Here is a 14,905-nt window from a genome sequence, read left to right as displayed (position 1 = left end):
GATAAAAACACCTCTTGAACTCTGCCAGCTCCACCAGTGGCTCCATCATCAGGAACTGATAATGTGCAGCCACACACGAATAAAAACCCACAGAAATTGATTTAACCCTCCTACTGTGTTTGGGTCATATTTGACTCGCAAAGGCAAGAGGAAAAAGGGTCTCTAGCACAATATCAAGACTAATATTTGACTCAAGATCCCAAAGATGTCAAATACGTTTTTAATTTTGAAAAATGTGAACAAAAAGCATCAACAGTATTTTTTTTTTCTGAAATTGTGGAGTCATAATATCAAAGCCACCACAACTTTCATGTGTTAGTCTCAGCAAAAGAGTAAAAAATTGTGTCTGACCTCAGAGTCTCCAGTCTACAGTGTGGGCTCTCCAGAAAATCACACAGCAGCTGCACTCCTGAATCCTGCAGCTCATTGTGACTCAGCTCCAGCTCTCTCAGATGGGAGGGGTTGGACTTCAGAGCTGAGGCCAGAGAAACACAGCTGATCTCTGACAACCTGCAGTCCCTCAACCTGAATAAAGAATTATGAGATTAAGAATTATGTAGATAAAGGTTATAAAGAATCCAATCAGATGTGTTCAGCTTTTGAATGTGTAGCTCAGTATTACTATGCCCTAATCAATGAGATTTTCTCAGAATGAGTGGAGTGACTTTGTCATTGTGTTATTGTGGATCATCATAATGTCTGCTGTCTACAGACATCATCCAAATGTCAACACAACATTCATACACCTGTCAACACAGATTAATACTATGCTGCTTCATTCATATAATAATAACAATAACAACTAGAACTGCAAGCAGTTATGAACGGGGTCCAAGCCTCCCAGCGCAACTCGGCCTCCACGCCCCATGGAGCCCACGATAGTCAGCCCCAAAGGATGACAGGCTCGGGGCGAGTGTCAGGACACAGGCCAATGTCTGAGCTGCAGTATTCACCCTAATCGGAAGTGCACTGGATGTACCAAAGGCTGAATGCGTTTATTGCAATAAGTCATGCCCACTTTGACCAATCATTACCAAACTTTGTGGCTGGCCTCAGGACTGTCCCCACATCATGCTCACCAATTTTCGTACAAATCCGATCATCTTTTATGAAACGTGATATCTCTGGGTTTACAGCGTCCACTAGTGGCCAATTTGGACCAAATGTGGCAGGTAGGTCTGTGTCCTATTCTACATGTACTCTATAAATTTCACAGCTCTCAGTACAACAGTTCAGCTGAAATAAAGGTTTGTTGTTTATCTTGTAATAAGCCACGCCTACTTTGACCAGTCGTGACCACCTTCAATATATAGCCTCAGGAATGGCCCTACATCTTACCCACCAAATTTCGTAAAAATCAGTGTAGCCGTTTGGGAGATATAAACTTCCCATATTTATAGCGCCCCCTAATGGCCAAGGTTCGCCAAATTCACTTCAGGCCCTCACAGTGACATGCCAACCATGGATCTCAAATTTAGTGTTGATAGCATTTAATTTGACAGAGATACGAAACAGTTCACGTTTTTATAGCTAGCTACAAAAATTTGTTTGTTAATAATTCACACATTTTTTGACTGAACAAAATTCTTTTCTTAACTTTAGATCAGGTCCATGTCGGGAGTGTATGTGCCAAGTTTCATGCAGATCGGACGAAATCCGTAGGAGGAGTTTGAAAAAGTGGGTTTTGCAGTTTTTGTAATTTTGGCAGGAAAAACGTTAGGCGGAAACGGGCGTGGCCTAGCCCACGTGATGCATCTCCATTCAAGGAATCCAAGGATATAAGGCTATTGAATGTGTAACATATCGTTTGGAAGTTATAGACCAAAACGTGTTAGTTATAGCGTCCCCTATTGGCGTACATGTGTCATTTTTTGCGTCTGAGGTACGTGCAGGGGTCTGGACCCACCCTCCAAATTGCACCGCCCTCCCATGCACGGTGTAGCCTACAGCGACACTTTTATCAACAAAAAAATAAAAATAGAGATGGAAAATAATAAAAATCCTTACAATTACAATAGGGACCCCTAATAATGATAATACATCTTATTTGATATAGCACCTTCTGCGGAAATTAAATTCACTAAGTGCTTCACAATAAACAATCAAACAATAAAGCATGCAATCAATAAAAAAACAATAGCAATATAATGACCAAAACAAAGCAACAAAAGGAAAGTGAAACAAAGAGCACAGGCTACTGAGACCATAAACAGAATTATAAAACAATTCAATTTTATTTATTTATTTCAGACCCAGGAGGATCTATATCCCAATAAAAACACAGTAAAAAGACAGCAGAGTAAAAATAAGAAAGAAAAATAGCACACAAGAAAAATACAAAGCCTTCCACAATGTTAAGTGTCTAACATACAGATATGTTCGCCAATGGTTCCACAGTCTGGAAGAAAATCTGACAGAACTGCGTACAGGGTTAGCCAAAACAGCGATTAAGTCATTTTCTGACTCAGATGCCCTACACATAAATCCATACATCAGGTTACATAGAACAGCAGAACAGGTAGGTACCCCGACACTAACAAACATATGGCTTGCACTTGAGCTTCTTGAAGCTCTCAGCAGTAGCCTCATGCTGTCATTATAAGCCACTGTGAGTTTTCTAATGCTGCCTTGTTTATAACGACACCACAGGTAGGCAGTATACAAAGGTGTACAGTACGCTCTAAAGAGTGAGATCTTCACAGATACAGAGCACATGCTGAACTTACGACACAGCATGTTCGCTTGGGCATACAGCTTCCGACGCTGCCTAAAGATATCCTTGTCATCAGACAGGTCATTTGCGATAATATGGCCCAAATATGTAATCTCACTTTACACACTGGGCCGAATTCACAAAGAATGAACTGTGGCCGCTGATAGCACCTTGAATTGCACTTCATTTGCACCCGCAGTTTGCTCCGTCTTAACGTCCTATTCACAAAGGATATTGCGCTAATGATATACCAGCGCAAACACGCCCACAAAGTTTGGCAGCTGAGTGCAGTTTGCCCCTGATTTGCTCCTGATTGCAATAAGCCACACATGGCAAAGCATAAATGCTGGCCTTGCACCAAGAATACCATGGCAGAACAATGGCAGACTTTGTTTGGCAAAGTACTGAATACTGTATACCCTCATGTAGTGATGTCTGCTGGTGAGTCAGTCTAACAGTGTTGGATGGGTTGAGGCTGTGGATTTGACCAAGTTTGACCACTTTATCACTATTCCCTCTCACTTGTAGCTGTTTTTTCGTTACCTTTTGAATTTAATATGAATTATGGAACCGTTTTTGTTCACGTTTGTTTCCCCCGTTTCGTAAATTAAATTATTGAAAGTTGCTTTTGAAGTGCGTGACAGAAGTGCATTTTGAGAATGGCCGCAGACTGTCACCTGTTCAAAGCATCAATATCTTCATATGCCATTAAAGTAATAATGATTATAATAATAATGTCAAAATATTATTTACAGACTGATTTAACAGACGATCACTGCTGCCACGATCACTGGAAAGTCTGGGCGAGAGGCTTCCACAGAGGAGCGCCCAGTTTGCACCAGCTTTCTGAAGACGTTATTTACTTCACTCAAATTGCGTGTGGCTGTTAGTGCTGGTGTTAGTGAATTAGACGTTGTTTATCAATGAGGCTCAATTGCATAGAAATGGGCAATTGTTCCGCCAAATATATGCATATTACCTCATTTAAATACGTGCAAATAACACCGGAGCACCGAGACACAATCTGCTTAGCAGCGCAGTTAGTGGAGCATTTCACCCTCTGCGCGTGCTTTGTGAATTAGACGGTATCTGTTTGCTCCATTTTTACCAGTTAAGCGGCTGCAAAAGCTATGCAATCCTTTTGTGAATTCGGCCCTCTGAGTGCAGTGCCAGACAGATAGAAGTCAGGGAAGGTTGACTGTCTGTCTTCTCTACTTCTGACAATCATGATCTTACTCTTTTTAGCGTTGTATTTTATATCAAAATCAGCACCCTACTGTGTGCATATTCTCAGAAGCTGTTGGAGACCAGCACTATATGGGCTAAAGATCATCTACGTACATAAGGTGATTACTTAGTGAGTCACCAACCCTATAACCTGTACCACATGCATTTAAAATCAAAGACAAATCATTCATATACATATTAAAAAGAAAAGGAGGCAAAATTCTGCCCTGGTGAACACCATTGGTCACATGGAAGGGAACAGATGTTACATTCCCCCATCGCACTCTCATTGTCTGATGCGAGTACCAGTTACCGATTCTAATTAAAAAACCAGGGACCCCACTTTTAGACAATTTTAGAAATAATTTCTCATGATTTACATGATCAAATGCTTTAGAAGCATCAATGAAGCACATGAACATTGTAGAATTTTGCCTATTTATCTAAAATTTCCTTTAGTGCAAAAATACATAAATCAGTGCCATGGTTTCGTTTAAAACCAAATTGGTTGTCAGTAGACAGGACGTACCTCTCAAGTCTACACAGTAGAAACTGTCTCCAGCACTTTGGACATGACACTGGCCAGAGCTGCTGGCCTGTAATTATCTGAGCTGTTCAGCTTCCCCACTTTATCTTTGATAACTGGTACTAGCACAACAAAAAGCATAGAATCAGGTAACTCTCCATGAACAAGAAAACCTGTGTAGCACATAGCCACCAGTCTTCATTTTAACCACAATAAAGTTTAACAGTTCATCTTCCACTGTCACCTTCCCATTATCCGTTTTGTAGATTGCAGGTTTTGTGCGAGGGCAAGCTGAGCCTCCACCAGCAGCATCCACCGCCGCCATCTTGTCCCAGTGATGTGGGAGGGAAGCCGCGGGCTGGTCAGTTACTTCCGATCGAGTAATTTGATTGGACAAGAGATATTCCATGAGTGCTGATATAGAGTACAACATCACTGGGACTTGTAACAGTAAAATCACTCTGCTCACAGGTGTTATAAATATATACAAGCATTAATTAACCAACTGTCACACTCGCTACATTGATGCAAACTGACACTAGTGTTACACCAAGAAGATGGATATTTTCCCGAAAATTACATTTGAAACTTATTAAATTATGAGTGGTCGTCAGGAGAGGATGAAAGAGGAGGTTCCCACCTGATGACCCCAAAGACGTGTTAGTTATCACTGCTTACTGGTCTGTATAGTTAAGCCTTGCAACAATAGCTTATCATAGGGCTTAGGAGGTTTTTCACTGAGTGCTGATCCTTTCTCTAGAGCACAAATTTCTTGTGTTTATTTAAACTTAAATGTTGAGACTGCCAACCATAAATCCAATGGAAGGGAGTTCCATAGTGTCGAAGCCACGACTTCAAAGGCACAGTCACCTTTTGTTTTCAGTCTGGAGCAGGGGACTGCCAGTAGGGACCTGCTGACAATATATGAATGAAGGAGATCACTTATGTACTCAGGTGCCTGACCATGGAGGGCTTTATACGTGAGAACAAGTAACTTAAAGTGGATCCTGAACCTGATGGGAAGCCACTAAAAAAGGAGTGATATGGGTTGACCTGTTGGACCTGGTTAACAGCCTAGCAGCAGCATTCTGGATTATTTGAAGACTGTTTAGAGGTGATTTCTTTAGACAAATAAAAAGTGAATTACAATAGTCCAGTCCGGAGGACACAAAAGCATGGATAATCATCTCTAGCTAAGGTCGAGACACCGCAGACCTGAGCTTTGCAATATTTCTGAGGTAAATAAAACAAGTACGGGCCAATCATTAAATATGATGATCAAAATGCATTGCCTGGTCGAAAATAACACCAAGATTCCTAAAATTTAACTGTATAACTGGCAAAAGGGACCCAATACTCTGGGCAACCTTTGAAGCTATACTTTCTGAAGCAATTATCAGAACCTCTGTCATATCTGTGTTTAATTGTTAGTAGTTGTTTGACATCCAGTCCTTGATTGCAGTCAAACAGTTGTGAAGAACAACAAGTTTGTCTGTGTTATCAGGCATAAATGAGACATAGAGTTGAATGTCGTCAGCATAACAGTGATATGATATGCCTGAGAACTGGCTAATAATATGTCCAAGTGAAGGCATATACTGATTAAATAATAAAGGACCTAATACAGAGCCCTGAGGTACACCACAGGAAAGAGCGGCAGTATCAAAGTTTAAAGGACCAAGAGACACAGAGAAACTCCTATTTGAAAGGTAGGAGCAAAACGAGTCAAGGGCATTCCCAGAAAGATACTGTGATCTGCACTATCAAAAGCTGCTCTGAGATCCAGCAGTACCAAAACAGAACATTCACCGATATCAGAGGACATTATTAGGTCATTTGAGACTCTAAGAAGGGCTGTTTCAGTGGAGTGCCCCTGACAGAACCCTGACTGGAATGTATCAAGAATTTTGTGTTTCGTCAGCGCAGCAATGACCTGTTTGAAAACAACTTTTTCTAAAAGTTTGCAAATAAAGGACAGCTTTGAAATGGGTTTATAGTTATTTGGCACAGATGGACCAAGGTTTGTTTGTTTTTAAAAGAGGCTGAACAATTGTATTTTTTAAAATATGCCAGGACACAAATAATTAGTCAGTGTTGACATGAAAACAAGAATAACTCAGAACCTCAGGAATCTTAAATTTTGTTGCAATGAATCTCAAACTTGATGATGTGCTTTTTACATCATCACTTCTCTATTTTTTTCTATTTTTACCAATTGTTCAGCCATTTGGAAAGACAGAAAATTTATGAAAAAGTGAAATCCTGTGACCTCAATCAAGGATCTGAATTTAATATATACAAGAAAACTGCCTAAACAGTGAACTGACCTCAGAGTCTCCAGTCTACAGTTTGGACTCTCCAGTCCAGCACACAGCTGCTTCACTCCTGAATCCTGCAGATAGTAGTTAAAACTCAGGTGCAGCTCTCTCAGATGGGAGGGGTTGGACTTAAGAGCTGAGGCCATGACTCCACAGTGAGTCTCTGGGATTCCACAGCCAGAAAGTCTGTCATGACACATATTCAAAGATTTGTTATTATGGAAGAAACACTTAATATTTAATACTTAATATTCAAATTATGAAACACGAACAGTTTGACATATCCCGTTTAGATCAACTGAAAGTAGTTAAGTGTAAAAAAAGGACATGAAGAATTAAAAGTAATTAAAAGGCAACTCATAAAAATAGTATTGTGCTATTTAAACAGTGTGAGTAGAACCCTTAATTTGTTTTTTGGTCCATTTTCTTTGAGAAGGAGGTGTGGCATCCCCTTACATCCTCTGTGCCCCCTATAAAGTGGCTCCAAAACCATTACATTAAAAGAGAAAAACAAACAAACAAAAAACAATAGCAATAATTGCATGACAATCGTTCTTTAGGACTTCGGAAATCTGCTTTGAAAAATGATACAGATCTTATTTTTAATTCTTTAGTTTAGGAGAAAAGAAACTCAGGTATTATCTGCATATCTGATTATATAAATCACTTATATCATCATCTACTTATGTAATAACAACTTTACTGCATTCACTGATAACCATAACATACTGCTACATGTTGGGCTGAAATGCTGCTGTGATAAATTCTCAACCACAACCTTTAAATTTCTTAATTTGTTTTACCAGGTTAATAAGGAATATAAGAATTGTATAGTGTATATATTTGAAGAACTAATTTACAGTGATTTATGATCACATTATCACATCTGGACTTACACAGCCTTTCTGCAGTTCCTCACAGCTGGAATCAGTCTCAGTCGTCCCTCCTCTGTTGTGTTGTATTTCCTCAGGTTCAACTCATCCAGAACCTCCTCTGACATCTGCAGCATGTAGGCCAGAGCTGAGCAGTGGATCTCAGAGAGTTTCTTCTCTGGTCTGTTCTCTGACTTCAGGAACTCTTGGATCTCCTGATGTATTGAGTGGTCGTTCATCTCCAGCAGACAGCGGAAGATGTTGATGCTTCTGTCAGGAGAGATCTCATCACTACTCATCTTCTTCAGGTTTTTGATGGCTCTCTGGATGATTTCTGGACTGTTGTCTGTACAACCCAGCAGGCCTCCCAGTAGTCTCTGGTTGGACTCCAGAGACAGGCCATGAAGGAAACGGACAAACAGGTCTAGGTGACCATTTTCACTTTGGAGGGATTTCTCCATGGCTGTCTTCAGAAACACATCCAGGGATCTGTTTTTATCCCGGTCTTTCCCCAGGAAGTCCTTCAGGGGTCTGTGTTTATTCCCATATTTCTCCAGGACGACATCCAGGGGTCTGTAATTATCCCAGTCTTTCCCCAGGAAGTCCTCCAGTACCTCTGTCTTCCTGTTGGTGAAACAGTGGAACAGATAGACAGCAGCCAGAAACTCCTGAATGCTCAGATGAACGAAGCAGTAGACTGTTTGCTGGAAGATCACACTCTCTCTTTTGAAGATCTCTGTACAAACTCCTGAGAACACCGAGGCCTCTGTGACATCAAGACCACACCTATCCAGGTCTTCTTGGTAAAACATGTTTCCTTTCTCCAGATGATCAAACGCCAGCCTCCCCAGCTTCAGAAGAACTTCTCTGTCAGCCTCCGTCAGCTCCTGTGGACTTGTCTCATGCTCCTCATTATACTTCTGCTTCTTCCTCTTTGTCTGAACCAGCAGGAAGTGTGAGTACAGGTCAGTCAGGGTCTTGGGCAGCTCTCCTCTCTGCTCTGTAGTCAACATGTGATCCAGAACTGTAGCAGTGATCCAGCAGAAGACTGGGATTAGACACATGATGTGGAGGCTCCTGGATGTCCTGATGTGTGAAATCATTCTGCTGGACAGCTCCTCATCACTGACTCTCCTCCTGAAGTACTCCTCCTTCTGAGCGTCAGTGAAGCCTCGTACTTCTGTTACCCTGTCAACACATGCAGGAGGGATCTGATTGGCTGCTGCAGGTCGGGAAGTTATCCAGATGAGAGCCGAGGGGAGCAGATTCCCCTTGATGAGGTTTGTCAGCAGCACATTGACTGATGACTTCTGTGTGACATCAGTCACAACCTCATTGTGTTGGAAATCCAGTGACAGTCTGCTTTCATCCAGGCCATCAAAGATGAACAGAACTTTACAGACAGCGAGCTCCTCTGCTGTGACCTTCTGTAATGTTGGATGGAAAACATGGAGCAGAGTGAGAAGACTGTACTGCTCATCTCTGATCAAGTTCAGCTCCCTGAACGAAAGCAGAATCACCAGACTGACATCTTGGTTTTCCAAACCCTCAGCCCAGTCCAGAGTGAACTTCTGCACCGAGAAGGTTTTTCCAATGCCAGCGACGCCATTCGTAAGAATGACTCTGATGTGTTTCTGTTGGTCAGGTAAAGCTTTAAAGATTTCGTGACACTTGATTGGAGTGTCATGGAGGATCTTCTTCTTGGAAGCTGTCTCAAGCTGTGTCACCTCATGTTGGGTATTAACCTCTTCACTCTGTCCCTCTGTGATGTAGAGCTCAGTGTAGATCCTGTTGAGGAGGGTTTCTCTTCCTGTTTCATCACTTCCTTCAGTCACATGTTCACATCTCCTCCTCAGACTGATCTTATGTTCATCTAAAACTTCCTGCAGACCACTACCTGCTGAAAGAGAAGAAACAATGTGAGACTAAAGGAAAAGAGAAGCTGATGATTATTTTCATGACCAACATTAAATTAAAGAATTAAAAATTTTATGACTTTAATAACAATCTTTAATGTGGATGCTGTACAACACAAGAAATAAATCAAGAAGAATCCTGTGTTCAGACATGATGACATCAGAGGACAGATGTACAGTCTTACTTTGTACAGTGATGGTCTGACTGGCTGTCTGCAGTCCAGCTCTTGTTCTGGATCTTTTCCCACACTGAGGACAGGAGGAGTCTCCTGATGAAGCAGATTGGTCCCAATGTGAGGTGATGCACTGTCTGCAGAACCAGTGTCCACAGCTGGTAGAGACTGGATCCCTCAGGACGTCCTGACACAAAACACAGCAGGACGGCTGCTCCTCCCCAGAAACATGACTCCTCTTCTTCTTCTCTCTGTGGAGATGAACACATTCTTTAGACCTCGTCCTGCCACCTCTTGTGGAAATAGTTTGTTTTATTCACATACTTAATCACTGGCAGTTCAAATATCTCATGGTAGAGCTTCATGAAAACCTCCTGAGTAATGTTCTGCTCCACTGTGAGACAATTTTCAAAAGGCCCAAACTTTCCTCATGTCTTTCAACATTTCCTTGCAGTTAAACTATTCTTGATGAGAGACAGTCAATCCTCAGGTGATTTTAGTTTTGGTGTTTTTGCTGGACATGCTGTGCAATTCAAACAAACTTTGGAACAATTATTAATCACATGTCTCAAGTAATTCATCCTCTCATCATTCATTCTGTAACTGGTGAACTGCTTTGAAATCCACATGAGCGTCAGATGATGGGACACCTTAAAGTAGATTCAACTGTCTGAGGCTGACAGACTGAAACATGGAGATTCTACTGAACATTACTTCCAGTTTCTTCATCTGAAGCCACCAGAGGAGATAAAAACTGTCACTTATCACCTTCAGTGGTGCAAAATTTGTGTCTCCACTTTTTTAGTTTAGCAGAATATTCCCTCAAACTTCAGATGTTAATGAGCCGCAGTGCATGTGATTTTCACAGAGTTTTCTACTGCTGAACTTTGTGGAAGATTTCTGGGGCAACTTCGAAACCTCTTTGACAAAATGATTTCTGTTAACACATAACAAAGAAATATCACAGGCTCAGTTAATAAGTCTGACAAATTTAAAACCCTACTGTGTTTCTAAAGATCATCAGTGTGAGAAGAAGCTCCACTCCGTAACATCACTGAACAATCACAGTGTTTCTGTCGCTCCAACAACTCCAACAGAGTGAGACCTCTTTTCTTTAGCTGACTGCAGCATGTCAGTTTCAGGAGTCACTGTCTTCCAGCTGAACTTTGATTCATATCAGATCAACAATTGAAGCTTATCAGTGTAATAGTTTGGAGCCAGGATCTTCAGATTCATTCATTCATTCATCTTCTAACCGCTTCATCCTCTTGAGTGTCGCAGGGGGGCTGGAGCCTATCCCAGCTATCCCTGGACAGGTCGCCAGACTATCGCAGGGCTGACACATAGAGACAAACAACCATTCACGCTCACATTCACACCTACGGACAATTTAGAGTTACCAATTAACCTAGTCCCCAATCTGCATGTCTTTGGACTGTGGGAGGAAGCCGGAGTGCCCGGAGAGAACCCACGCTGACACGGGGAGAACATGCAGACTCCGCACAGAAGGGCTCCCACGCCCGGGATCGAACCAGCAACCCTCTTGCTGTGAGGCGAGAGTGCTAACCACCACACCACCGTGCCGCCCGGATCTTCAGATTATGTATACATATATATTTGTGTCGACATATATACATAACCATAATAACTATATTTGTATACCCATGTAAATATAATTACATTTTCCTTCTGATTTCTTCTTTTACTGATATGTTGATATTTCATTACCTGTTTTATTGTTGTATTTTAAGTTAGATATTTCGATATCTGTTTATTTTTCTATTTATAACCTTTATTCAAACTGGGAAGGTCATTAAGCAAGAGCAAGCTTTCTTTTACAAGGAGGCCCTGAGTACAGGACATAGAAAACATTAGAAGCACACAAAAGTTACAATATACATCAACAATTTAGTCAAGAAGCAGGACATCAGCATAAGAGATGACATCAGTTCACAGAAAACACGTGCATTCACAATGTTCTGTCTAATTTACAAGCCTCTGCAGAATGTTGCCTGGAGGACGATACAAATGCATTTTATTGTGCAGTCCTGTATTGTATAATGGCAGTAAAGCCGAGCTTTGTACCTTGAACTTGGATCAAGTTGCACTAAGGTGTGTCAGATTCTGCAGCTACAGCTGTTATTACAATGTGTCAGATACACATTTAATCCATGCTCAGATAAATATAAGTATCAGGTCAGACTCTGTATCAGTAGATACACAAATATAAAGGACTCTGATCCCCAGTGAGTGACTACAACAACACCTCATGTCATTATAAAAACACAGTGTTGTAGTGTAGATTATCAGATAATATAAAAACTGAATCATCTTCAGGTCAGTTTACAGTAGAAACAGTCTCTTACTTTGTGTCTGAGGGTCCAGGCTCATTACTGAAGAATGGAGGGAAATCTCTGGATTGGTCACTCTTCAAAGACAGACAGCTGGACACTGGAGACTCTGATCTGTCCTTCTCTTTCTCCAAATCACTCATCTTCTCAAATCTGAGACGACTGGACACACACACACACACACACACACACACACACACACACATACAGGTATGGGCGGATTATGAGGACACTTTTCCCATACCAGCTCAGTCATGGTTTATGGGGACCCACCTTTCCCTTTGTCCCAGAGAGATGCAAGAAAGATTAAAATGGTCCAAAAAAATTTAGAAATGTTTCTGTCTACTTAGAATTAAATTATTGTCAAAGAATCTGAAGATATGAAAACCTGACATTTTACGGACTATGAGGACGGGGCGGGAGAAGGCGTTTCCTGACCCCACACTTGTTTGTTGGGACATTACCCACACACACACACAATCAGAGCAAAACCCTTGATTATGAGGACAACACTGGTTTAACTGTACATTATCCACACACACACAATCAGAGCAAAACCCTGGATTATGAGGACAACACTGGTTTAACTGTACATGACCCACACACACACACACACAATCAGAGCAAAACCCTTGATTATGAGGACAACACTGGTTTAACTGTACATTATCCACACACACACAATCAGAGCAAAACCCTGGATTATGAGGACAACACTGGTTTAACTGTACATGACCCACACACACATACACAATCAGAGCAAAACCCTGGATTATGAGGACAACACTGCCTTAACTGTACATGACCCACACACACACACACAATCAGAGCAAAACCCTGGATTATGAGGACAACACTGGTTTAACTGTACATGACACACACACACACATACAATCAGAAAAAAACCTGGATTATGAGGACAACACTGGTTTAACTGTACATTACCCACACACACACATACACAATCAGAGCAAAACCCTGGATTATGAGGACAACACTGGTTTAACTGTACATTACCCACACACACACATACAAAATCAGAGCAAAACCCTTGATTATGAGGACAACACTGGTTTAACTGTACATTACCCACACACACACATACACAATCAGAGCAAAACCCTTGATTATGAGGACAACACTGGTTTAAATTACACACACAAGTGTTATATGGCAATCCATCACTGAAAAGTACCTCACTGCAAGAGTTTTGAGAAAGGTAAACTACCTGCATTTTGAAAGGTTAAATCAATTGAGCATTTTATATGGATAATTGAATCTGACTATTAAACACAATGCTGGCAATAATGTTGGGCCAGGTGTATGAGTGACACTGCAAAAAATATTCCTGACTGAATTTCTGTCATAAGCCACAGCTAGCACAAAGTGAGTCATGACTATCAGTAGAGAGGCTGGACAACTTTCTCACAGATATGCAGTGGAGAACATCCTGACATCATGCACCACTGTGTGGTATGGAAACTGCTCTGCTGTAGAAAGAAAGGCTCTGCAGCAGGTAGTGATATCAGCACAGAGGATCACCATCAACTGCCTCCCATCAGCGACAGACATTTACATCAGCAGATGTAGGAACATAGCTGCCAGCATTCTGATGGACCCCTCTCATCCCACCCATGGACTGTTCAACCTCCTCCCCTCAGGAGGAAGGATGTGCATCATCATATTTTATATATCACAATATTTAGTGGCACCGAATGCACTTTCAATCAATTGTCCTCCTCTGCTTAATCTTTACTGTTCAACTTTGATCTAATTTTTATATTGTCTGCTGCTTTTTTGGGACCTTGACTACTAAATTTCGTTCTTTTCATGTACGCTCACCCTCATGTCCTAGAATGATGATAAATTATCCTTGAATGATAAATTATCCTTGAATCAGTTATGAGACACACTGGTATTAATGGGCATAATTCACATCTTTTTAAACCTGTAAGGGACATCTACACCAAGAATGACTGTAAAGAACTACACTGGTGTAAGCACCGCACCCTACACAATGGTGCTCAACATTTTGCCTCATCAGTGGAATTTATTTTATTGAATAAAATGGGCATTTCTCAAATAAAATGTAACACTCAGCAGCTTTTTTTAAATAAATATTTCTGTTATAAGGGTCTCACAAAACCCAACATCATAAAAGTTGAACTACCCCTTTGAAGGGCCAAGTAAAACATACAAATTACAGTGCCAAGTAAAATAAAGTGTAGAACAAAGAATAGGTATAAGGCTGCCTTAATATACACCGATATGAAAATTCTGGCCGACACCGATAACCAATATTAACATTGCTGTTATGGCCGATATACAAGTTTCTACGATAACCAAATTTTGAACATACTGAAAACACATTGAACTTGAAAAGGTAATGTCTTTCTTTATTTCCCCTCACTACCCACTCTAACAGTGTTAGTTTTAGACAGTTTTTACAACTTGTACAAATGTTTAACTGACATTGTTAACAAAACAAATTTAAGTGCCAAGTAATATTAACATAAAGTGCAGAGCAACTTAAAGCAACAATTACTGCCCTGGGCAAACTGTAAAACATTGACGATGTAAACAAAAATTGAGTGGGACAGGAGGTCCATTGCACAAGAATAAAGTGCGGGGAAAAACCCACCCACAACCTCAGGCTATTTCACCCCCATTTCGTTTGAACATAACACCCTGTTCCTCACAAAATCGCGAATGTTTTGAATAGTTCTGTCTGTCAAAACAGGGTGCTCAGCGCGCTTGCACTGCTCACACTCCAACTTTGATGCAAGGTGTCCTTTAGCGATATGTATTT

At 41.0% G+C, this 14,905-nt stretch overlaps 1 protein-coding gene across 1 annotated transcript in view; it reads right to left on the bottom strand.

The window, feature by feature from the left end:
* LOC125896420 (NACHT, LRR and PYD domains-containing protein 12-like) overlaps positions 1-14,905 on the bottom strand; it is a 45,550-nt gene that overhangs the window by 5,560 nt on the left and 25,085 nt on the right. Inside the window, exons 2-6 of the mRNA XM_049588978.1 lie at positions 12,112-12,258; positions 9,758-9,996; positions 7,681-9,556; positions 6,794-6,970; positions 352-525 (exon numbers count right to left, since the gene is read on the bottom strand). Of these exons, the coding sequence (XP_049444935.1) occupies positions 352-525; positions 6,794-6,970; positions 7,681-9,556; positions 9,758-9,996; positions 12,112-12,239 (2,594 nt within the window). The 5' untranslated portion in view covers positions 12,240-12,258. The remainder of the gene's footprint in view (positions 1-351; positions 526-6,793; positions 6,971-7,680; positions 9,557-9,757; positions 9,997-12,111; positions 12,259-14,905) is intronic.

The sequence above is a fragment of the Epinephelus fuscoguttatus genome, linkage group LG10, assembly GCF_011397635.1.
Source record: "Epinephelus fuscoguttatus linkage group LG10, E.fuscoguttatus.final_Chr_v1".
In the NCBI taxonomy this organism is placed as follows: domain Eukaryota; kingdom Metazoa; phylum Chordata; class Actinopteri; order Perciformes; family Serranidae; genus Epinephelus; species Epinephelus fuscoguttatus.
The sequence above is the reverse complement of the archived record's forward strand: the minus strand, read 5'-3'. Positions and strand labels throughout refer to the sequence as shown.